The sequence below is a fragment of the Dasypus novemcinctus genome, chromosome 9 (assembly GCF_030445035.2).
Source record: "Dasypus novemcinctus isolate mDasNov1 chromosome 9, mDasNov1.1.hap2, whole genome shotgun sequence".
Classification (NCBI taxonomy): Eukaryota; Metazoa; Chordata; class Mammalia; order Cingulata; family Dasypodidae; genus Dasypus; species Dasypus novemcinctus.
The window spans coordinates 15068409-15093812 of NC_080681.1; the positions used below are offsets into that span (position 1 = coordinate 15068409).

Below are 25404 nucleotides of genomic sequence, written 5' to 3' on the forward strand. Positions count from 1 at the left end.
TCTGGTCTGTGTGTTCATTGTTTACTCGCCTTCTCCAGGAGGCACCGGGAACAGAACCCGGGACCTCCCACTTGAGAGGTGAGTGCCCATCGGTCTCAGTCACATCCACTCCTTATGGGTTGCGGCATCTGTTGGCTTGGTGCCTCTGCTTGTTGTGGCAGGGTCAGTTGTTGCAGCAGGAGCAGCGTCTGCTTGTCTTCTTTTTTTAGGAGGCTCTGGGACCCAAACCTATGACCTCCCATGTGGTAGGCAGGTGCCCAAGTGGTTGGGCCACCTCTACTTCCCTTTTTTTTCCCTCTCCCCTTCCCTGCCCTGCTGTTTTTGCTGTCTGTGTCTGTTTGCTGTGTTATCTTCTGTATCTGTTTCTCTTTTTTGTCTTCTCGTCTTTCTCCTCTAGGATTCACCGAAATTCAATCTTGGGGACCTCTGATGTGGAGAGAGGTGCCCTGTCAATTGTGCCACTTTAGTTCCTGGTCCCTGCTGCGCTTCACCTTGACTTTCCCCTTCGTCTCTCTTTTGTTGCATCATCATCTTGTTGCGTGACTCACTTACATGGGCACCGACTCACCATGCGGGCACTCAGCTCACCACGCTGGCAGTTGTGTGGGCACTTGGCTTGCCATGAGGGCACTCATGTGGGCACTTGGCTCGCTGTCCAGGCACGCTTTCTCTCCATTTTTCACCAGGAGGCCACAGGATCTAACCTGGGTCCTCCCATATGGTAGACAGAAGCTCTATCACTTGAGCCACATCCGCTTCCCTTCCCGTCTTTTTTAATAGGCAGTACCTTTACATGGTAATGAATTCAAACACTATCTGCAGTATACAGTGACAAGTAAATCTTGCACCCACCTCTGTTCTTTGATCCCTTGGTCTTCCTCCCCATTTTTTTTTTTTTTTTTTAAGGTACCGGGGCTGGGGATTGAACCCAGGATCTTGTATGTAGGTAGCCGGTGCTCAACCACTGAGCCACATCAGCTTTGCTGAGTTGGTTTTTTCCCTTTTTGTTTTCCAGGAGGCACCAGGAACTGAACCTGGGACTTCCCATGTGGAAGGAGGGTGTTCAGTAGTTTGAACCACATCTACTCCCCATAATGTGTTTTCGATCTTACCTATCATATCTTTCATTCCCATGAGCTCTTTTTTTTTTTTTTAAGATTTATTTTTTATTTACCCCCTCCCCTGGGTCTGCTCTCTGTCCATTCGCTGTGTGTTCTTCTGTGTCCGCTTGCACTCTTGTCAGCAGTACTGGGAACCTGTGTCTCTTTTTGTTGTGTCAGCTCTCCGTGTGTGTGGTGCCACACGGAGAAAGGCTGCCCCTTTTCACGCGGGATGGCTCTCCTTGAGGGGCGCAGTCTTTGCGCATGGGGCTCCCCTACACGGGGGACACCCCTGCGTGGCATGGCACTCCTTGCACACATCAGCACTGTGTGTGGGCCAGCTTACCAGATGGGTTAGGAGGCCTGGGGTTTGAACCCTGGACCTCCTATGTGGTAGGTGGTTGCTCTATCAGTAGAGCCAGATGTGCTTCCCGCCACGGGCTCTTTTATTCATGTTTTCAAATTATTCTTTGTGCTCACTCAGTGTCGTCTTGATGTCTTTTATCTCTTTAGCCATATTGTCTTTCAAGTCATTTATTTGGTTTTGAAAATTTATATGAATCTCGTTAATTAGTTGTTTCAAATCCTGTGTCTCATCTGGGGCTTTGATATATTCCTTTTCTTGTGCCATTTCTTTCATCTTCTTAGTATGGCTTTTAAGTTTTGTTGAAGTCTAGGTATCTGATTATGATGGTGAGTTTATTCTGATACTCTATTTCTCTCTTTCGTAGGGATTTAGTGGCAAATGATGGTGTTATTGCCATTCTTTGATTCTAGTTCAACATATTCTAGGTCTTTATTTTTGTTCCTGTAGTTGCTTAAATGTGGGTCCTGGACCCAGTAATAGGTTGCAGATGCACTTCCATGGGCCTTGGGAAGGAGGTTGTAAAGGCTGGAAAAAGCCTCTCACTTTTATTAATAATTCCCTCACATACTCTTTTTCGTCTGCCAGTAGAAGATGGCACTCTTCAATAAACCACTGAGTTCAAAGCCTGGTTGGAGTGTGTGTGCTGCAACACAGACCTATTGATGTGGGCTATGGGTGGGAGGCTCTTTGTCTCTTTGGAGATAACCTTAACATAAGCTGTCTGTCCTGACTTGTGGGTGTGGAAAGGTAAGAGGCTGCAGTCCTGCCCTTGGTGACCATGGCAACAACTCCAGTCCCAGGAAACACTTTAACAATGCAAAGTCTATAAACTTTAAATATTCAGGGACGACGCGAACCAAATAGGCTAAAAGCTTATCTGGAATGTATGCAGTCCATGCTAAAAGCTTACCTAGGATGTGGAAGATATATGCTAATTCAAGCCTATTGAGAACTGAAACAAAAGGACCATTTCGCCTTTCCCCTTTGTATAAAAGGGATTCAAAAATCTTGTCTGGGGCTCGGGATTGAAATAGAAAGCTCCCATAGAAAGCTCCCGAGGACATCAGTAAACCATTTTTCCTTCTCAAAATCATTCTTGAGTCCTGGCTTCTCTCTATGCAAATAATTGAACCTCTCACGTATTCTACAACACTATCAATGTGAGAGGATCCTGCCTGTAGGCTAAGAGCCTCCCAAATCAAACTTTCTCAGAGGCTGCTCTCCCACCTTTGCTGGCAGCCCCTGCCCTTTTCCCAGGTGAGGAAGTAATTCCACCCTCCTCTGCGTCCTGGTCTATAGGGAGGGTGGGATCTCTTTAGTCGCTCGCTGGCTCCCGCTGGCGTGGCCCCACCTGCCTGGATGTGCTCCTGGGACGCAGCAGGCCAAATTTGTGGGCCAAAAGCTGAACTTGCCTTAGGCGCTTCCCTCTCTCTCCCCTTTCCTCGGAAGGTGGATCCTTGTGGCCCTGTTCTGTCTGTAGCTGCTGCCGGGAGACTGGAGAATTCACAGCTCTCTGCTCAGAGGATGGAGAAACGTGCAGGCAGCTGCAGCTTCTATTCACAGACTTAACGTGGAAGTTCTTCTCCCGTGCCCCTCTCTCTGCTGAGCGGTTTCCAGTCTTCCCCTGGAAGTCCTAAACCCTAGAACTTTGTTCGCAGGCCGCTTCTGCCTGTCCTCCAGCTATTTTTCTGGGAGAGTAGAGAATCCTGTGTCTTTCTAAACTGCCATCTTCCCAGAAGTCTCTCCCATTATTCTTGAAAGCTGTTGTTAGCATATGCAGTTATTCATAATCTTCTTTCTTTAGCAGTGTCATGGCAAATCCCTGTCCTTTCTGTGTTTCGCATCCATTCTCATATTTTTCATCCTTGTGTTTACAGTTTCTGAAGCATATACTTTGCTTTTCTTCCTCTGCCTCTCTTATCTTGCACCCTTAAATACATGTTACCCATACTCAAATTCCATTTCTCATACCCTTTCCTCAGTGAAATCTTGCCAGTTTCTCCTCATCAAGATGTGCTTTCTCTATCCTTTGAACCTTTGACTTTCTGCTATGGCTTTGATCATTTGCATTTGCTGCTTAACAAACATTTATTCAGTGTCTTCCGTGTGCCACCCCACTGGGCTAGCTGTTATTAATAAAATGGGAGGTGAAGGGAGGAAGATGGAGATGTCAGTGGGAAGGAGAATTCCAGTCTGAGTAAGATGTTAACCTTGTCCTGGAGACATTCACACAGTGCTGTGGTTTTCCACCTTAGTTGCACATTGGCATCACCTGGAGAGCTTTAAAAACTGTCTCCTGGGTCCCAACCCCCAGAAATTCTGATTTAATTGCTCTGGGATGTGGCCTAAACATTGGGACTTTTAAAAGCTCCCTATGTGATTATAATGTGCAGCCAAGGTTGAGAAGCCCTCTTTCAGTGGAAATGGCAGTGAGTGGCTGATTTCATTGTGTGGTATGCTGGAATAAACAGGGCACACTGAGAGCAGAGAGAAGGGGGCTTGAAGTTAGTGACTTCTTTTATTTTTACATCTAGACTGTGAACTGTTCATGGGCAGGCTTAGGAATTCCCTTCCTGGCCCCTTATACATCATAGATGTAAGGCCAGCTGTTCAGTAGAACTTTCCATGATGAGGGAAATGTTCTTTGTCTACACTGTCCTGTCTAGTAGCCACTAGCCACATGTGTCTGGCTATTGAGCACTTGAAATATGACTAGTGCAACTAAGAAACCAAATATTTTATTTAATTTTAATTATTTTAAATAGCCACATGTGGCTACCATATTGGACAGTCTGGACTAGATTAGGTATTGAATGTTGAAATGATTTGACTTTATGCGAAGGCTTTGGTGAGACATTTTCTCGGAATGGTTTTGGAGTTGTTACCTCATTTTGAATCTTTAATTTGCACCTTTCTTGTTTCCTGTTTGTTTAAAAGAGGTTTATTTTTTTATTTAGATTTTGGGTAAAATACCTAATTTTTAACCACTTTATTGAGGTGATTCACCCATTTAAATATACAATTCAATGTTTTTTTTTTTAGTATGTTCACAGATATGTGCTAGTACCACCATAGTTAATTTTAAAGCATCTTCATCGCCTCTGAAAGAAACCCCATATCCTTTATTTTATTTTATTTTATTTATTTTTTTATTTTTTAGGAGTTACCGGGAATTGAACCTGGGACCTCATACATGGGAAACAGGCACTAAACTGAGCTACACAATCCTCCCATATCCTTTAGCTATCACTTCCTATTCCCTCCATCTCCCCATCTCTAAACAATGACAAATCTACTTTCTGTTTCTATAGATTTGCTTACTCTGGACATTTTATATAAATGGAATTATACGATGTGTGGTCTTTCATGACTTACTTCATGTACTTAGCATAATGTCTTCAGGGTTCTCCCATGTTGTAGCATGTAATCAGTATTTCATTCCTTTTTATGGCTAAGAAATATTCCATTGTGTATATATCACATTTTGTTTATCCATCAGTTGATTGATTCTACCTTTTCACTACTATGACTAAAACATTCTTGTACAAGTTTATGTGTGGTCAAATGTTTTCATTTCTCTTGATTATATACCAAGAAGTAGAATTTTTGGTTCATATAGAAAATATCGAGTTTCTTATTGTCTCAGTAAGAATACATGTGTGTATGTGTATGTTTAATAGCATTTTGGGGGAGCAGATATAGGTCAAGTGGTTGAGCACCTGCTTCCCATGTATAAGGTCCTGGGTTCAATCCCTAGTACCTCCTTAAAAAAAATACCATTTTGCTGAATATTTTTGTTTTTTGTGCTCTCCTTGATTACTTTTTGGAAATAAAGTGTAGTCTTAACACCAGTGGAAGGAGATAAAGTTTTTATTATAAGTAATTTATTTTAGAAATAATTACATTGAATTGTGTGTTTAACATTTTTTGTAGGCTTATCCAGGATGCTCTGTTCTTTGCTCCTTTGTGAATGTCTGTTGCTGATAGCTGGTCATGCTCAAGATGATGACTGGATTGACCCCACGGACATGCTTAACTATGATGCTGCTTCAGGAACAATGAGAAAAACTCCTCAGGTATTGAAAAAAACGTGTGTGCATGTATCTTCATCAGTGCTAGAGTGGAAATGTCCACTTTACTTGTCGTATTACACAGAGCTATGAGACCAGGTATCAGTGATGAGCAATCATGAGGAGTATCATCTTGATGCTTTAAACTGAAGGTTATTTCAACCCCCCCACCCCAGTTTATTTCTGTTTTTTGTTGTTTTTTTTTAAAGATTTATGTATTTAATTCCACACCCCCCTCCCCCCCGCCCGGTTGTCTGTTCTCTGTGTCTATTTGCTGCGTCTTGTTTCTTTGTCCGCTTCTGTTGTCGTCAGCGGCACGGGAAGTGTGGGTGGTGCCATTCCTGGGCTGGCTGTACTTTCTTTCACGCTGGGCGGCTCTCCTTATGGGGTGCACTCCTTGCGCGTGGGGCTCCCCTACGCGGGGACACCCCTGCGTGGCAGGGCACTCCTTGCGCGCATCAGCACTGCGCATGGGCCAGCTCCACACGGGTCAAGGAGGCCCGGGGTTTGAACCCTGGACCTCCCATGTGGTAGACTGACGCCCTAACCACTGGGCCAAGTCCGTTTCCCTATTTCTGTTTTGAATGTAAAGCCCACCAAGCAGCAGTCTAATATGATTTTAGTTCTTAGCTTTATATATGTATCTGAGACTTTTACTTTTTTTGGTGGTTCAATACAGTTAAAGAATATAATTAGGGACATGGACTTGGCTCAATGGATAGAGTGTCCACCTGCCACATGGGAGGTCTGCGGTTCAAAACCAGGACCTTGACCCTTGTGGAGCTGGCCCATGCACAGTGCTGATGCGCGCAAGGAGTGCCATGCCACGCAGGGTGTCCCTGCATAGGGGAGCCCCATGTGCAAGGAGTGCGCCCTGTGAGGAGAGCCACCCAGCGCGAAAGAAAGTGCAACCTGCCCAGGAGTGACACCGCACACACGGAGAGCTGATGCAGCAAGACAATGCAACAAAAAGAGATACAGGTTCCTGTGCCGCTCACAAGAATAGAAGCGGACACAAAAGAACACACAGCAAGTGGACACAGAGAGCAAACAACTGGGGAGGGGGGAGAGAAATAAGTACAAAATAAATCTTTAAAATACATATATATATTTATATATATAAAATTAACCAAAAGTTATTTTTACAGCTGAACTATAAAGAATAAAATCTCCCTGTTCTTTGCTTTAGGTGAACTATGATATGTCAGAGAAAAAGGATGCCAGTCCTGGCTTGTCATCTGATGATGAAATGTCAGAATGTTACCGAAGACTTGATTCTTTAACCCATAAGGTTAGATTTTTCTCAGTTATAAATTTCATGGTATTTATATCATGCAAAATTGCTCTGTTTTCTTGTCTTTGCTAACATCATTTATGTTTCTATATATTATGCAATTAAAAACTATATAGAGTATATATAGTTTTTTTCCTTTAATTACTTTAACTTGGTTTTTGTTTGTTTTGTTTTGTTTTGTTTTTGAGGTACCAGGAGCCGGGGATTGAACCCTGGACCTCATATTTGGGAAGCTGACACTTAACCACTGAGTCACATCAGCTCCCCTCTGTTGTTTTTTTTGTTTGTTTCTTTTTGTTTGTTTTTTTTTTTGCGGGGGAGGGTGGGGGAGGCACTGGGAACCCAACCTGGGACCTCCCTGCTTGAGTCACATCCTCTCCCCTCTAGCTTGTTTTTTTAAAATAATACTTTCTATTTCCTGTAATGACATTTAATTCCTATATTATAATTATTTCATTACCACACTGTAAAATTCCTGGGGCAAGGAATGGGTTTTATTCACCTCTGGTTTTCCATCAGCCCTCTCAGTGCTAGGGCATAGGATACGTGCAACAAGTGTAGCAAATGAAGGAATGGGCCTGTTACCAGCTTGTCAGCGTAAGGGTCACTCTTAGAGATAAAAGGCATTGTTGTGGTTTAGTGATGGTAGCTGTGCATTCTCTCATTTATTCATTTAGCCTGTCCTTTTATTTATGTGGCTGAAGTATTGGGGTTTTCGTGAAAAGCAGGAAGCCAGGATTGTTAAGGAGGGTGAAGTCTCCGCTCTGCTGTGGTTGTAGACAGGTGAACTGGTGGCAGTGGGCAGGGCCACGGGGACGGGAGGGTGGGTGCAGCGAGGTTGGTGGGGGTTGCAGAGGTCCAGCAATGCCTGAGACCCAGGATGAGGCAGTGGCAGGGATGGAGGGAAAAGGGGAATGCTAGCCTTTTATTAGGTGGAATAGGCAGGTTTTGGTAGGAGGGAAGGAGGGCGAGGGGAAAGGGAAGAGCTAGAGTGAGTGACGGGTTTCCAGCCTGAGAGACTGGGAGACTTTGCCAAGTGAGATCCAGATAGATCTAAATTTGTGATCTGTGAGTGCCTGCTAGTAGCTCTTATCAAATGTGACTATTGTCTAATGCGTGCTAGCAAAGAAATGCTTGGATAAATTGGTTTCCATTTAAGGGTTTTGTGGTATATTGTGGTAGTTCGGTTGCATAGTTAGAAATGCAGAATTACCTTTTAAAGAAAGTTTTCATTCCATTGTTTGTGACTTTGGTTCAAACATTGTAAATAGATAATTGATAAATGAAGTCTTGATCCCTTTTTTTTTTTTTAAAAAAAAAGAATGTTTCTTAAAGATGTTTTAAAAATAAAATAAGAGAGCAGTTGTGGCTCAGTGGTTGAGTGCCTGCTTCCCTTGTACCAGGTTCCGGGTTCAATCTCTGATACCTCCTTAAAAACTTTTAAATAAATAAATAAAAATAAAAATGTTTATTTTTTTTCCAGATGACTTTTTTTTTCTTTGCAAAGAAGTGCGTTAACAAAACAACCATTCATACCATGCAGGATTCCCGTACATTGCCCCACAACAAACACCTTACATTGTCACATTTGTTACAAATGATGAAAGAACACTGTGGTAATATTACTGCTATCTCTAGTTCATAGCTTATATTTGACATGTTTTCCCATAAACTGTCCTGTTATTCTAATTGAGTTTTTTAAATTTTTATTTTTATGGAGGTACTGGAATTGAATCCAGGACCTCATACATGCTCAGCCACTGAGTTACACCTACTCCCCACTCTGAGTTTTAGTTATACCTTTTGATCTTTCTATTAAGCCTGAGGGTTGGGGTTTATAGGCATAATGAAAATGTTGCAAAACAGACCATATTTTTTTATATTGTTTTCATAATTTGTTCTGTTACTTGGTGTATTAGTCAGCCAAAGGCATGCTGATGCAAAATACCAGAAATTAGTTGGTTTTTATAAGGGTGTTTATTTGGGGTAGAAGCTTAGTTACCAGGCCATAAGCATAAGTTGCTTCCCTCACCAAAGTCTGTGGCCCATGTTGAAGCAAGATGACTGCCCACATCTGCCAGGGTCAGCCTTCCTGGGTTCCTCTCTTCCAGGGGCTCCTTTCTCTCCAGAATCAGCACCTCTGTTTTCTCCACAAGGTCAACTGTAGACTCTGAGGCTCTCTAGGCTTTGCCTCTCTCCACAAGGCCAGCTGTAGACTAACTATCAGGTGACAGGCCCCTGTCTCTGTATCTCCCGGGCGTGATTCTCTCCAGGCTCAGCTGCTCTGCTCCTCTGTGTGTTCACTTCCTGAGCTCCTGCTCAAAAGCTCCAGCATCAAAACCCCAACTAACTCCTCTGCTCTGCTGTATAGTTTTATCTGTGAGTCCCCTCTCACCAAGGTGGCGGGACTCAAAGGCTTACCGATGTGGTGCAATCAAAGCCCTAATCATAATTTAATCATGCCCAGGTACAGACCGGTTTATAGACATAATCTAGTATCTATTTTTGGAATTCATAACCATATCAAACCACTACACATGGGTTCCTCAGACACTGTGAAGTTCTGAGGGAAGTCCACAATTTGGAAATTTTTTTTCTTTTAATAGTTAATTGACATTTTTATTATTTTTACTTGAGAAATGGTGAGTTAACAAAAGAATCATGCATACCATATAGGATTCCCACACATCGCCCCACCACCAACACCATACAGTGTTGTAACACATTTGTTATAAATAATGAAAGAACGCTATCATAGTATTAGTGCTGTTTATAGTCCACAGCTTTTATTTGGTGTGTTTTTCCCACAAACCATCCTATTATTAACACAATGTATTAGTATTGTATATTTGTGACAGTTCATGAGAGAACAGTCTCATATTTGTACTGTTAACCATAGTCTATCATTCACGTCGTTGTTCAGTGTTATACAGTCCCTGCCTTGCTCACTCCATCAAAGAGTACACTCTGTTTCATCACAGAGTTGTGCTGTCATCAGCTCAGTCCACTTTAGAACGTTTTCATTAATCCAGAAGGAAAAATCCCATACATCCTTATATCCCCCCATTATTGACACTTAGCTTTGATATTGTAAAATATTATTTGATATTGTAAAATATTGTAAAAATATTATGTTACTGTTAACTATAGTCTATATATTACATTAGTTGTATTTTCCCCATGTATTTCCGTATTCATATTCCTAATACTTCGTAATAGAAGAACATTCCTGTATTTTGTACTATTAAACACAGTCATCATCTACCACCCTAATCATTGTTACACAGTCAATAGATAATCCTCTAGCTTTCTTTCAATTGACATTCACCTCCCTAGACTGCTCCTTTCAGCCACAGTCACTTATAAAACAGCAGTGTGATTATACTCACTATAATGTGTTACCATCCACTCTCACCATTTCCCCACATTTACATTCCCCCTTATTAAACATTCTGTATACACTGAGCATCAGCTCCTCCTTCTCAATCCACATTCTCCTAGTAACCTATACTCTAAAGTTTTAGAGTTTACCCATTGTATTTATTAGTTCATATCAGTGAGACCATAAAATTTGTCCTTTTGTGCCTGCTTGTTTTATTCAACATAATGTCCTCATAAATGCCACTGTGAACATGGGTGTGCAAATGTCTGTTGACATCCTTGCTTTCAGTTCTTCTGACTGTATTCCTAGTTGTGGGATTGCCGAATCATACGGCAGTTCAACGTTTAGCTTCCTGAGGAACCACGGAACTCTTCCACTGAGGTTGTGCCAGTCGACATTCCCACTGGCAGTGAGGGAGTGTTCCTCTTTCTCTGCATCCTCTCCAGCACTTGCAGTCTTCTGTTTTTTAAATAATGGCCATTCTGTAAGGTCATGAAATAACTGTAATGAAAAAACTCATTGTATTAATGGTTTTGATGTGCATTTCCCTAATAGCTAGCTAGTGATGTTGAACATCTTTTAATGTGCTTTTTGGCCATTTATATTTCTTCTTTGGAAAAAAATGCCTGTTCAAGTCTTTTACCCATTTTTTAATTGGGTCGTTTGTCATTTTATTGTTGAGTTTTATTATCTCTTTATATATCATTGATATTAAATGCTTATCAGATATGTGATTTCCAAATATTTTCTCCCATTGAGTTGGCTGCCTTTTCACCCTTTTCACAGAATCCTTCAAGGTACAAAAGTTTAATTTTGAGGATGTCCCATTTATCTGTTTTTTTCTTTTGGGGCTCCTGCTTTGGGTGTCAGATCCAAGATTCCAGCACCTACCTCAAGGTCTTGAAGGTGTTCTACTACATTTTCTTTTAGGAAATGACTTATTTCTTCCAGTGGATTGTCCCTTTTATTAATATATAATGGCCTTCTGTATCTCTTACAACTTTTTTACACTTAAACTCTGTTTTGTCTGATATTATCATAGCTACCCCTGCTCTTTTTTGGTTACTGTTTAAGTGGAGTATCTTCTAACCTTCACTTTCAGTTAATTCGCATACTTGGGTCTAAGCTGAGTCTCTGGTGGGCAGCATATGGATGGCTCATGTTTTTTCATCCATTGTGTCATCCTGTATCTTTTGATTGGGAAGTTTAATCTGTCATGTTCAGTGATATTTCTATAAATGTATTGTTTACTTTATTCTTTGGCTTTCAGATGTCATAACTTATTTTTATCTGTCTTTTTACTGTTTTGGTTATCCTTTCTGCTAGTCTTGCCTTCTACACTCTCCTAAGCCTTTCTCTCCTATCTTTTTCTTGCAGGCTTTAAGGCTCCCTTTAATGCAAAGGAGAATTCTTTTTTATGAATTCTCTTAATTTCTGTTTATATGTGAGTATTTCAAACTCTTGGAAGTGGAGGTGGCTCACGCAATTAGGCACCTCCCTCCTACATGGGAGGCCCCAGGTTCGGTTTCTGGTCCCTCCTAAAAAGAAGATGAGCACACAGCGAACAGACAGGGAGTGCAAACAAGAGGAATTAGGGAATAAATAAATAAAAATTATTCTCTTTTAAAAAATAAACTCTCTGTCATATTTGAAGGACGATTTTGCTGGATAAAAATTCTCAGCTGGCAGTTCTTCTCTTTCAGTACCCCAATTATATCATACCTTTGTTCTTGCCTCCAAGAGAAATCTTCATTGTGTCTTACTGGGCATCCCTTTTATTTGACGGTTTGCTTTTCCCTTGCTGCTTTGAGAATTTTCACTTATTTGGTGTTTGAGATTCTGAGTAGTATGTGTCTTTGAGTAAGTCTATTTGGATTTATTCTGCTTCTGGGACACCCATGACACACATGTTTGCACGTCTCTTGCCATCATTTAGTTCCGAGCGGATTTGGCCCAATGGATGGGCATCCGCCTACCACATGGGAGGTCCAAGGTTCATACCCAGGGCCTCCTGACCTGTGCGATTAGCTGGCCCATGCACAGTGCTGATGCATGCAAGGAGTGCTGTGTTGCGTAGGGGAGCCCCACGTGTAAGGAGTGTGCCCCATAGGGAGAGCCACCCAACGTGAAAGAAGTGCAGCCTGCCCAGGAATGGCGCCACACACACGGAGAGCTGATGCAGCAAGATGATGCAACAGGGGGAGACACAGATTCCAGGTGCCGCTGACAGGAATACAGGTGGACACTGAGGAACGCACAGAGAATGGACATGGAGAGCAGACAGCTGGGGGGTGGGGGTGGGGAAGGGGAGAGAAAAAAAAAGACCGAATGCACAACACTATGATTATACTAAAAAAAAAAGCCACTGTATATGCACTTTAGATTGAAACTATGGTATATAAATATATCTCATTAAAACTGCTTAAAAAAAAAAGTTTAGTTGTTCCCAGGATTCTGCTTCAGCCCACCGAATTCACTAATCAGTAGCTGAAGTCAGTGCCACACCGTTTTCCTCCCGTTTTTATTGGGAGAGATGGAACTTCAACTCCAACCATAAAACAGCTCCCGAGGCGGCTTGCACGCCACAGGCACCGACCTACGCAACGTGGAGTGCTCTACTCACAGTTCCTCTGTGCAGATGGGTAGTCTGCTCCTTCCACACCGTCAAGGATGTTGCAGGATACTCCTCTGGTTTCCTGGGTCCTCCAAAAGGTGCTTTAGGTAGCTCTGGGTGACCACCAACCGCCCTGTTTCAGGAGCTGTCTCCAGGAGCTCCTTACTCTGACTCTATCTTGGCTCTGCCTGGATTTATTCTGATTGGGGTATGCTGTGCTTCTTGGACATGTAAATTCACTTCTTTAAAGAGAGTTGGGAAATTTTTCAGCCTTTGTGTCCTCACATACTCTTTCTGCTCCTTTCCCCTTCTGTTCTCCTTCTGGAAATCCCATAATACATCCATTGTTGTGCTTCATGTTTCATTTAACTCCTTATCCCCTGCTCAATTTTTTCCATTCTTTTCTCTCTCTTCAACTGCAGCTGTTCTGTCTTCTGCATCACTCATTCTTTTTTCTGTCATTTCAAGTCTGCTGTTGTATGCCTCTATTGTGTTCTTTATTTCACCCATTGTGTCTTTCATTCCCATAAGCTCTCTTATTTTTCTATTCAGGTTTTCAAATTCTCCTTGTGCTTGCCCAGTTTCTTTTATCTCCTTAGCCATATTATCCTTGAACTCATTGATTTAGGAGATTTGTATGAACCTCATTGATTAGTTGTCTCAAATCCTGTATTTCATCTGGGGCTTTGATATATTCCTTTGCTGGCTCCATATCTTCCATTTTTCAGTATGGTTTGTAATGTTTTGCTGATGTCTAGGCATCTGATTATGATGGTGAGTTTACTCTGCTGCTCAGATTCTCTTTTGTAGGAGTTTAGTGGAGAGGCAGTGTGCTACTGCCATTCTTTGATTCTTGGTACATCTGTTCTAGTTCTTTAGGATTGTACCTCTTAGTTGCTTAAATAGGATTGTCGACCCAGTAATGGATTGTAGATCCACTTCCAAGGGTCTTCCAGACAGAGGGTTTAAAGGCTGGAAAAAGTCTCTCTCACTTACTTTTAATTTCCTAATGTGCACTTCCTTGGTCCGCCAGCAGATGGCTCTCTTCGGCAACCCTCTCAGTTCATGTCTCGGTCAGAGTGAGTCTCTCCTGCAACATCCACGGCAACAGCAACAACGCGACAGAGGATCCTGTCTCAAGGCGATTCAGAGCAAATCAAACTTTCTCAGAGGTTGTTCTCTAACCTTTGCCGGCAGCCCTCTCCCTTTTCTCCTGTAGGAAATAATTCCACTCTCCTCTTTGTCCTCAACAGTCGGTCCCAGGCAGTAGGTCCCAGGTCCCAGGAGGGTGCTTGTGAGCGTTGGATCTCTTTAGTCCCCAGCTGGCTCCCAGGGCTAACAATGCTGCAGCCCCAACTGGCACGGAACGGCTCATGGGACACAGCAGACCAAATGCGGTGGCCGGAAGCTGACTCAGACTTAGGCTGTGCCTCTCTCTCCCCTTTCCTAGGGAGGTGGTTCCCTGTGGCCCCCCTGTCTGGAGCCACCATCCAGAGGCCAGAGAATTCAAAGCTGCTGCTCAGATGGTGGGGGAAGTGCGCCAGTGCTGCAGTTGCACCTTTACTCGCAGTCTTCCCCTCGAGGTTTTTTCCTCTGCCTCTCTCTCTTCTGGGTGGTGTCCAGCCTTCCCCTGATGTCCTAAACCGTAGAACATCTTTACCAGGCCATTTCTGCCTGTCCTCTAGCTGTTTTCCTGGGAGAAAAGTGAGTTCTATATTTCTAATCTGCCATCTTCCTGGAAGTCTGCCACATGCCTTCATGAGTGTCCTTCTGTCCTAAGTCTGTGTGCTGTTCAGTTATTGTCACGTTTACAACCTGGCCACTATGGTGATACTAGAGCTGTGTTCAGAGGGAGTCTGTTCTAATGAACATTCCTGAGTGTACTGAGGGGTTGCCGTGTGTAGTGTACTCTGAAGAAGCGTGGCTTCTGCCTTCCTGAAACATCCTATCCAGTGGTGGATGATCAGTCGTTTACACAAATAATAAAAGGCCAAAAGTAATATGTATATTCAAGAAGTTCTTTGCTATATCCTTCATCTTCTGGCTTTATCCCACCTCTTTTTTTTTTTTTTAAGGTTTATTTTATTTAGCTTTCCCCACCTTGTTGTTGTTCACTTGCTGTGTCTGTTTGTCTTCCTTGTTTCTTCAGGAGGCACTGGGAGCCAAAGCCAGGACCTCTAATGTGGGAGGGAGGTGCCTAATTGTTTGAGCCACCTCTATTCGCTGCTTTGTTGAGTCTTTCCTTATGTTTTTTCTTCTTGTGTCTCGTGTCAGCTTGCTGTGCCTGCATGTCATGCCAGTTTGCTGTCTTCTTTAGGAGGCACTGGGATCTGAACCAGCAACCTCCCATGTGGTAGGCAGAAGCCTAGTCGCCTGGCCACATCCACTTCCCCCGTCTCTGTTTATTTCTTCCTCCCCTCTCCTCTCTCCCCCGTTCTTTTTTTTTTCTCTTTCTTTAAAATTAGGAAGTGGCAGATGTCCCTGCTTGTCAATCTGTGACAAATCATCTTGTTTCTCCTTTAAGGTGACTGAAAAGAAAAACTGGCCAGGGCAGGGCTAAATGCTGGACATGCTTTCCTATTTGTTTCCTCCCTGCCCTTTGGAAAGAGACACAAGGTTTTAGTGAGCAGGCACACTCTGTATTGCAATATGGCTGAAAAATGCAAGCTTGATAGAAGTAGCCAACTCCTAACCTTAATTTTAATGGGGTTGCCCAACTAGGAATTTAAGCCTTACATTAAACTAAACTTGATGTTAACTGATAATGTTGAATTTATTATGTGATTACAGATCGATGAGTGTGAAAGGAAAAAGAGGCAAGATTATGAAAGTCAGAGCAATCCTGTTTTTAGGAGATACTTAAATAAGATTTTAATTGAAGCTGGAAAACTTGGACTTGTGAGTATTTGGTGGATACTAATCAGTGGAATAGATTTTTTTTGTTATTTATTAATTGAAATTTGTATAAAGCATCATTGAAAGCAACAGGAAATACCAAAAGCCAGTCACCCAGAGTTAAGGAGACCAGACCTGTACTTCAGTGGTTTGGTGAAGGCAATTACTGCCTTTTTCATATAGTTTGGAGAATTTACTTTTTCATCTCTGTGCACTGCTATGCCACTTAATTAAGTTGGGGGGTTGTTTTCAGTTTGTTGTTTGAACTTTACTAAACCATTTGAAACTTAATGAAGTCATGACTTGATAGAGAATTGCTGTCCTGCACCTCCTTGTTTCTAGCATTTCCACACTTTCTTAGTCATGCGATGTAATATCATTTTATGTTGAGAAAAAGAAAAGTATGTTCGAATAGATGGTTTACCCTGCTATTTACTGTGGTAAGTGCTGATATTGTTCATAGTTCAAGTTAAAATCTCATTTTTTTTAGAGTCACTCTTTTCACTTTGGGCAATCAGAACATCAAGAAAATGGATAATTTAATAACTTATTTACCATGTATAAAGCCCTTTTTGAATGCACACAGATGTTTTCCTAATGTATATGCCACCAGAGTTGGCTGGGGGCGGGGGGTGGGAGGCAGACTTTGTGTCTGTTTTGGCCACCAGAAACAGGAGAACTCTGAAAATGGAAGGCCCTTCCAGCAGCACAGGGCAGCCCGGCCGAACCTGCCAGACTGTGTTCTGCTGGTCCGGTAAGAAGGTCCCGAGAGGGGAGGCTGTGTTAGGCAGATGGATCATTCGCTCTACAACCTTAACTTGGAAGGGTAAAGGCACAGTGCTCTCCTCTGCCATGTCCTTTAACTTGAGTCTTTTAATTGTGTGGAGTGGAACAGAACCAATTTCATAGATGAGCAAACAGCTGACAAATACTTAAGGTGCAGATGCTTGGAAATATTAGTTCCTGATTTTTAAAATATATTAAGCAGTATTAATCAGTGACTGTTTTTTATGCTTACTTATCACTTAAGATATTACATTTTACTTTTTAAATATTTACTCAGTACTTTTTAATATAAAAATCTGCATTTACTCATAAAAAATAAAAGGGAATTTTATTTATATCAAGTAGTTAATGAATGTAAAATGTTGCTGAAAGTCATTTTGCTAAGCTGAACTCACACTATTAAAAATAGTTATAAATATTGTCCATGTTCATGGAAACCCATATTTTGCTGCCTTTTGAAATCCCTTTTATTTTTCTTGTCTGTACTATGTATTTTAGGCAATCTAGGAACTGTCAGCAAATGGAAAGTCATAAACTTAATAATAAAAGATATATATATTTTAGTCAACTTTACAGTATCTTACATAAAGTTTTAAAATTTTTAAAATGCTTTTTTCACATGTATTATCTATGGTTCCATGGTCTGTGAGATAGACCATATTTTATATGGATGAAATATTGCCAACTAATTATGTATTTAGTTCAAAATTAGCTTTTGTCTTAAAATGTTTCACATTAATATAATGATAAAATTCTCCTTTTCTGATGCTTGTTTTTTGGTAAACATAATTTCAGCCTGATGAGAACAAAGGTGATATGCATTATGATGCTGAGATTATCCTTAGAAGACAAACCTTGTTAGAGATACAGAAATTTCTCAATGGAGAGGAGTGGAAATCAGGAGCCTTGGATGATGCACTAAGTGATATTTTAATTAATTTTAAGTTTCATGATTTTGAAACATGGAAGTGGAGATTCGAGGATTTCTTTGGAGTGGATCCATATAATGTGTTCATGGTAAGATGGGATGACAGGGATGATTAACAGTTTCCTTTTAAAAAATTCCTTCAAAACCCCACCATGATTGTGTTGCTTAGTGCTAAATTGCTCATAATGCATTGTGAATGTGCAGTGAAATTATGCAAATGATTCTGCATATTTGAGTCCAGTTCTTTGTTTTTTTACTGAATACTAATGGTGAGGATGGCTTGGCAGTGACTCTGACTTCTGCTCTTTTCTGTTTTTGAGGTACTTCTGTGTCTGCTTTGCATCGTGGTATTAGTGGCTACCGAGCTGTGGACATACATTCGCTGGTATACCCAATTGAGACGTGTATTATTCATCAGTTTTCTCATCAGTCTGGGATGGAATTGGATGTATTTATATAAGGTATTAGGTGAAAGGTTTTTAAAATTTAAAATATTAATTGTTTATAGTAAAAGAGCACTATCACCCATGCAGTGCAATCTTGCCTCACATGTGGGTTGGGACCAGTGATTGGAGGGAGATAGTGGGGAAGAAATTAGCTGCTGCTCACCTGTGTATGGTTTTTGAGTCCTTGATCAGGTAGTAGAAAAGAAGTACAGTCCTGATTTTCACAGACCAATTCCCACTGGGTGGCATCTGGACAGCTAAGTCAAATTAGAGCTAGGTAGATACATTTTAAAAATTCTTATGTAAGTAATTTTGTAGTTACATACTTTTATTCTTTCCTAGGAGTGATATCAAAGTATCTTTTTTTTTTAAAGTTAGTTTTTTTCCTGAATGTAAAAGTGGGAGAGAATTCAGAAAAGAGAGAAAGATACAAAAATATGAATTTTAAAAAATCACCTAATAATTTTATTACCTAGGGATAATCACTGATAATATTTTGATATATTTCTGTCCAATATTTTTTCTAAATTTTAAATTACCTTACAAAATTGGTATCACATAGTATATAGAAATTTGAAAGGACCACTGTGATTCCTGTTAAAACAACAATCTTTGATGGAAATTTTCAGATCTTTATGGAAGTGAGATAAGTAGCCAAATGTTTTTAATGAATTGATTTTATTAACACAATTGTTATCATGTTTCTCGAGACTTTGCTTTATGTTAGAAACATATGGCTTCTAGAACTAATTATTTATGGATTAAACACCTAGTGTTCCAGGTGGCAGGAATGTTATTTGTTTGAGTCTTGTTAACTCAGTGCTCTCCCCTTGGGCTGATTTATAAAAGTGACATGTTATCTTTATATTGATCATTTGTGCTGGAAACTCTCCAAAGCAAACACCATTTTATCATGAACTGTAAAAGAAAATGAGAAGTAGTCATTTTTTATGTATAGCTATATTGAGGGGCATAGTGTGAATTACATTTGAGCTAATTAAAAAAAATTAGAGCAGTGGTGGGTTTACAGAAAAATCATGCATAGAGTTTGCATATTATGCCCCCCCAGGGGCTCCATCTTATTACATTCTGCATTAGTGCGGTGCCTTTTTAACAATCAGTGCTACGCTGTTATTGTAGTTATATTGTTAACTATAGCTCATAGTTTACATTGGGGTTCACTCTGTTGTACAGTATGGTAGCATTTTTGTTCTTATTTTTATTCTGATAGCACATATACAATATAAAGTTTCCCATTTTAGCTGCTTTTAAGTATACAATTCAGTGGCGTTAATTATATTCACAGTGTTGTACTACCATTACCTCCATCCGTTACCAAAACTTTTCTATTACCCCAAACAGAAACTACCCATTGAACACTAACTCCTGACCCCTCCTCTGATAGCCTGTATTCTAATTTCTATATATGAATTTACATATCCTAAATTATTTTAGATAAGTGATATTGTACAAGATTTGTTCTTTTATATCTAGATGATGTTGAGCTAATTTTTTAAAACATTTTTTTCAGTGAAAAAAAATTTCTACCTTTTCATAATTACCTTCTAAGAAGGCAGTTGTATTTCTTTATTTTCCTTATTGCACGAAAACTGTGCTTTGTTGGGAGCTGAAAGGAGCTGCTCTTTAGAAATAATATATTTTTTCTGTTAAAACTCTTTAAACCCTCTGGCTGGAGTGGACGGCGGAGGCCCGCTTGCACTAGGCGGGGGGGGGGGGGGGGGAGGCGCGGGCAGCACCCCCCCCCCCCCCGGCGCCGCCGCTCACGGTCTCCTGGCCTCGGCCAGCTAGCTTTCGCCCAGCACCAGGCCGAGGTGGCCAAGATGGAGCCGTTAAACAACGTGTGTGCCGAGAGGATGGACTGGATCGGGAGTATTTGGGGTAAGGTGCCTGTTTCCTTGGCTTTGTTTTGAATAGAATTCCTGAGAATAAAAGAACATAGTTGGGATTCCAAGGGAAATGTTAAAATGCTTTATACCAGAAGAACATGGGAGAAGAGCCTGAGGTGTAAGACCAGTAGTAGCTTTGTGTTTTGTGTAAAGTCACGGGGAAGGAACAGAAGTCATATCATGTTGTCTCCCTACATTAGACCATAAAGGATCGAGTGCTCTCTTTTGTTCACCTAGTCCCTAGCACAGTGCTACTATTAATACATTCAACGTCCTCACCAAAAGTTTGTTAAAGAAGAAGTGGCTGCATGTGTATGTGAATTAATATGCATCTTAGATTTAATCTCCTTACACTGCCTTATGAAACCTTACATTGTAGTGTTATTGTACTCCTTTTTTTTTCCTAACTAATGGGAAAATCATAGGGTAGTATTTTTCTTAAGATTGTATAAACTTTCTCACTATTTTTGGCTGCCTTTAGTCATATATCTAGCAATGGGAATGATTTAATGTTCAAAGACAACTTTTTAAGTGTAAGTCCATAAGGGCTGGCATAGAATCTCAGCAGATTCTATAAATCAGTGTGTCCTAAATTAATGTTTCTTGAAAATTGGTATGGGAACTAAACCAATTCATCTTTGCCTCCTGGTTTCAGGGGACATCTAAGTGCCTTTTCTGGCTCAGGCCAGTTTCCTGATTTAGAAAAGTCAGGTGAAAAATTTCATAACATAATTTCTAATAATACAGTAATAACATAATTTTATAATTTATACTTTATTTTGTAGGATAGGAAAGAACTGATTTTTTAAACTGAAATTTTATCAAGATAATTGTATATTCTTAGGCAATTATAAGAAATAATATAGAGAGAGCCCATGAACCCAGTTTCCCCAAATGGTAACATCTTGCAAAACTGATCATACAATATCCCAGCTCTTTGGTGTAATCCACCATCTTGTTCAGATTTCCCCAAATTTTTTTTTATTCATTTTAGTATGTAAAGAACCAATTGTAATTATTTACCTACCTTTTATAAATCTTTATAAAATATAGTTTTTTATCTACATAAGACGTATAATTTTAATAGATTGTTAAAAATAAACATGATTGTGGACATAGATGAAAATTTTTAAAAAGTCAGCATTACTAGGAATCTATTTGTAAAACTATTTAAAATTGGTGTGGGCCTAGAGAGGGAGGTGAAAACCAAAATATCTTGTGTAGGAATGAAATGCACCTTTTAAAAAAAATTTTTTATTGCTTCAGTGTTTTATTTGTTATCTTTGACTAGAATGGTGTAGAAGTTCCTGGACCCTTCAGGATGACCCATGCCAAAAATACTTTGAGCTCTTATTGGTCAACCCTATTTGGTTGGTTCCACCAACAAAGGTATAGAATACATTCTGTAAAAATTACTTATACAAAGTACATCAAAAATCCTTGGTATTTTCAGAAAAGATGATTAATGTTAGAGTCCTTATGCTAATTACAAACCTTTGTTCCAGTAAAAAAAATACTTCCATTACAGTGATTTTCACATTAAAACTGCCGTGATCACATTTTAATTTATTTATGTAAAATAATTTCAGCTTCAATGCTTGTGAATTTTGAGTTATTCTGTGGGCCTCAGTCTATTGAGGGGAAAAATGAAATTGCTTCCATCTTTTGTTTTAGGCATTGGCAGTGACATTCACCAACTTTGTCACAGAGCCATTGAAGCACATTGGAAAAGGCACTGGTGAATTTATTAAAGCACTCATGAAGGAGATTCCAGTGTTACTTCAAATTCCAGTGCTGATAATTATGGCATTAGCCATCCTGGTTAGTATATAACAATATCAACATTTGACAGAATTTACAGAGAAAAGGGAATTCTAAAATTATTTTACTGCTTAATGTTGTAAATTGGGTTAAATCATACTTAATCATGTGATTTTTTAATGATACATATTTTTTTATACTTATATATTCCTTTAAACAAGTAAATGTTTTTTTTTTTTGTTTTTTTGTTTTTTTGTTTTTTTGAGAAGGAAAAATGGTTTATTGACGGCCGGCCGGACTCAGGAGCTTTCTGTTTCATTCCCGAGCCGTAAATGATTCTTAAGTTTGTAGATATCAGCGGTGATTTAGAATAACTTCTTTTTCAAAAAATTTTTTATTTTTAAATAATTTCAAACTTAGAGTTACAAAAGTAATGCAAAATTCGTACGGAGGACTCTTAACATACCACCCACCCAGGTATCCAATTCCCCTGACTTTGAACATTTTGCCATATTTGCTGTATTAGTCTGTCTATATATCTATTAATCTGTTTTTCTAAGCATTTGAAAGTAGATTTTATACATCACACTTCTTGAACACTTAATACTTTCATGTACCTTTCTTAAGAGGAAGGATATTCACTTAACGTAACGACCTTAACTATAGTTATCAAGTTCAAGAAATTTAATGTTGTTATAAAACATTATCTTCATAATGTTATGCTGCCGTCTCCACCATCCAATACCAAAACTTCTCCTTAACCTCAAATAGAAATTCTATACCCCACTGCCTACCTTCTAGCCCGGCCCCTGGTAATTTATATTCTAGTTTCTGAGACTGTGGAATTTGCTTATTCTGTTAATTTCATATCAGCGAGATCATACAATATTTATCCTTTTGTGTCTGGCTTATTTCACTCAACATGATGTCTTCAAGGTTCACCCATGGTGTGGCATGTATCAGGACTTCATTCCTTTTGTGGCTGAGTAATATTCCATTTAATGTATATACCACAAATTGTTTATTCATTCCTCGGTCGAGAGACACTTGAGTTGCTTCCATCTTTTGGCAGTTGTGAATAATACCTCTGTGAGCATTGGTGTGCCAGTAGCTGTTCCAGACTGCTTTCAGTCCTTTTGGGTGTGCCTAGAGTGGGATTGCCGGGTCACACGGTAATTCTGTGGTTAACTTTCTGAGGAACCACCATACTGTCTTTCATGCGGCTGCATGATTTTACATTCCTCCACTGTGAGCAAGTGTTCCTATTCCTCCACATTCTCTCCGACATCTTACTTGCCGTTATTTGAAATAGTAGACATACTGGTAGGTGTGAAATGGTCAAGTAGATTTGATTTGCATTTACATAATGACTAACATTTTTTTTTTAAGATTTATTTATTTAATTCCCCCCCTCCCCCAGTTGTCTGTTCTCTGTGTCTATTTGCTGCGTCTTGTTTCTTTGTCCGCTTCTGTTGTCCTCAGCGGCACGGGAAGTGTGGGTGGCGCCATTCCTGGGCAGGCTGCTCTTTCTTTCCCACTGGGCGGCTCTCCTCACGGGCGCACTCCTTGCGCGTGGGGCTCCCCCCTGCGTGGCAGGGCACTCCTTGCGCGCATCAGCACTGCCCATGGGCCAGCTCCACACGGGTCAAGGAGGCCCGGGGCTTGAACCACGGACCTCCCATGTGGTAGACGGACGCCCTAACCACTGGGCCAAAGTCCGTTTCCCCATAATGGCTAACACTGAGCATCTTTTCATATACATTTTTTCTGTTTTGTATCTTCTTTGGAGAAATGTCTGAGTTTTTGCCCGTTTTCTAACTGGGTTGTTTGACTTTTAGTTGTTGAGTTACAGGATTTCTTCACAAGAAATACTTCTAAGTATTTTCTTCCATTGAGTAGGTTGTCTTTTCACCTTTGTGATGAAGTCCCTTGCACAAGTTTTTAATGTTGATGAGGTCCCGTTTATCTATTTTTTTCTTTCGTTGTGTGTGCTTTTGGTATAAAGTCTAAGAAACCATTGCTTTAGTCAGAAGATCCTAGAAATGCTTTCTTATGATTTCTTCTGAGAGTTTTAGAGTCCAGTTTATGTTTAGGTCTTTGATCCATTGTTAGTTAATTTTTGTATATGGTGTGAAATAGGGGTCCCCCTCTGTTCATTTGCATATGGATATTCAGTTCTCCCAGCACCTTTTATTGAAGAGACTGTTCTTTCCTAATTGAATGGACTTGGCCGCTTTGTCAAATGTCAGTAGGAGAGGGAAGCGGCTGTGGCTCAAGCAGTTGGGCTCCCGTCTACCACATGGGAGGTCCAGGCTTCGGTTCCTGGTGCCTTCTAAAGAAGACAGCGAGCTTACACAGCAGGCAGGCGTGGCAGGCAGACTCAGCAAGATGTCACAAGAAGAAAAACCTGAGAGACACAACAAAGCCGGGAGCAGGGGTTCCCAAGGCCTCCTACAGAGGACAAGCAGGATGGCCAGCTGGTGCAACAGGCAGGCACTGTGAGCTGATGCGACAAGATGACACAACAAGAGACACAAGAGGAAAAACATAACGAGACACAACAAAGCAGAGAACAGAGGTGGCTTATGTGGTTAGGCATCTCCCTCCCACATTGGAGGCCCTGGGTTCAGTTCCCAGTGCCTCCTGAAGAAGCAAAGAAGATGAACACACACAGCAAGTGCAAGCAATGAGGGGGTGAGGAGATATAGGTAAATAAAATAAATCTAATAAAATCTGAAAAAACCACAAAGTATTATTTTTAAAAAGTCAATAGCAGGAAGCAGATGCAGCTCAAGCAGTTGGGTGCCCGCCTGCCACATGGTGGGGTGTTCCGGGTTCAGTACCTGGTGCTTCCTAAGGAAGATGAGCAAGACAGCGTGCTGACACAGCGGGCTGCGTGCTGACACAGCGGGCTGCGTGGTCATCTGAGTCGATGAGGTGATGCAATGAGATAACGTGATGAGGACACGATGAGAGATACAACAAGCAGGAAGCAGAGGTGGCTCGAGCAACTGGGCACCTCCCTCCTATATGGGAGGTCCCGGGTTCAGTTTCCAGTGCCTCCTAAAAAGAAGACAAACACACACACAACAGACAGCGAGTGCGAACAATAGGGGGAGGGAAAAAAACCTTTTTTTTTAGAAAGTTAGTTGGGGAAGCGGCTATGGCTCAATCAGATGAGCTCCTGTCTACCACTTGGGAGGCCCTCGGTTTGCGTGCCAGGGCCTCCTTGTGAAGGCAGGCTCGATGCACGCTGCGGAGCGCCGCCTGACCTGCAGACGCTGCGGAGAGCCGACTCAGAAAGGTGATGCAACAAAGAGAAGGGAGATAAGCGAGAACACAGGAGAGCCTGCAGCCAATGGACATAGCAAGTCATAAGGGGTGAGGGGAGATAAAATAAATACAGACACAGAAGAACGTACAATGAATGGACACAGAGAGCAGACAGCACGCAAAAAGCTGCAAGGGGGCGGGGATTAAAATAAAGTCAGTTGGGGGGAGCAGATGCAGCTCAAGTGGTTGAGCGCCTGCTTCCCACATCGGAAGTCTCCTTTACTGCATCCTCCTTCTGTGTATAGTTGATCTTTTGTAATATACCTCTCTGACCCCTTTCTCATTTGTTGCTGTATATTTTTTAAGTACTTTTCTGTGGTTATCTTGGGTTTGTATTATACAACCTAAGTCTTTAACCTATTGATTTGAAAAGATACTGACTTTTTAAAATGGCATACATGCTCTCTGCTCCCATATCCCTCTGTTTCCTTTCTTTATTACCTCTTTATATCTTACATGTCTATTATGAGGAAATAATGACTTTTTCCTGACTCTTAGAGGAATTAACGAGTACAGTTAGC

At 40.9% G+C, this 25404-nt stretch overlaps 1 protein-coding gene across 4 annotated transcripts in view; it reads left to right on the top strand.

Moving 5' to 3' along the window:
- The window catches only part of CLCC1 (chloride channel CLIC like 1), a 49127-nt gene that overhangs the window by 17677 nt on the left and 6046 nt on the right, over positions 1–25404 (top strand). For all 4 annotated transcript variants that reach the window (XM_058303096.1, XM_058303098.2, XM_058303099.2 and 1 more), the window contains 8 exons: positions 5401–5543; positions 6727–6828; positions 15618–15725; positions 17304–17525; positions 17757–17897; positions 19688–19781; positions 21081–21178; positions 21464–21610. In XM_058303096.1, the coding sequence (XP_058159079.1) occupies positions 5412–5543; positions 6727–6828; positions 15618–15725; positions 17304–17525; positions 17757–17897; positions 19688–19781; positions 21081–21178; positions 21464–21610 (1044 nt within the window). In that variant the 5' untranslated portion in view covers positions 5401–5411. The remainder of the gene's footprint in view (positions 1–5400; positions 5544–6726; positions 6829–15617; positions 15726–17303; positions 17526–17756; positions 17898–19687; positions 19782–21080; positions 21179–21463; positions 21611–25404) is intronic.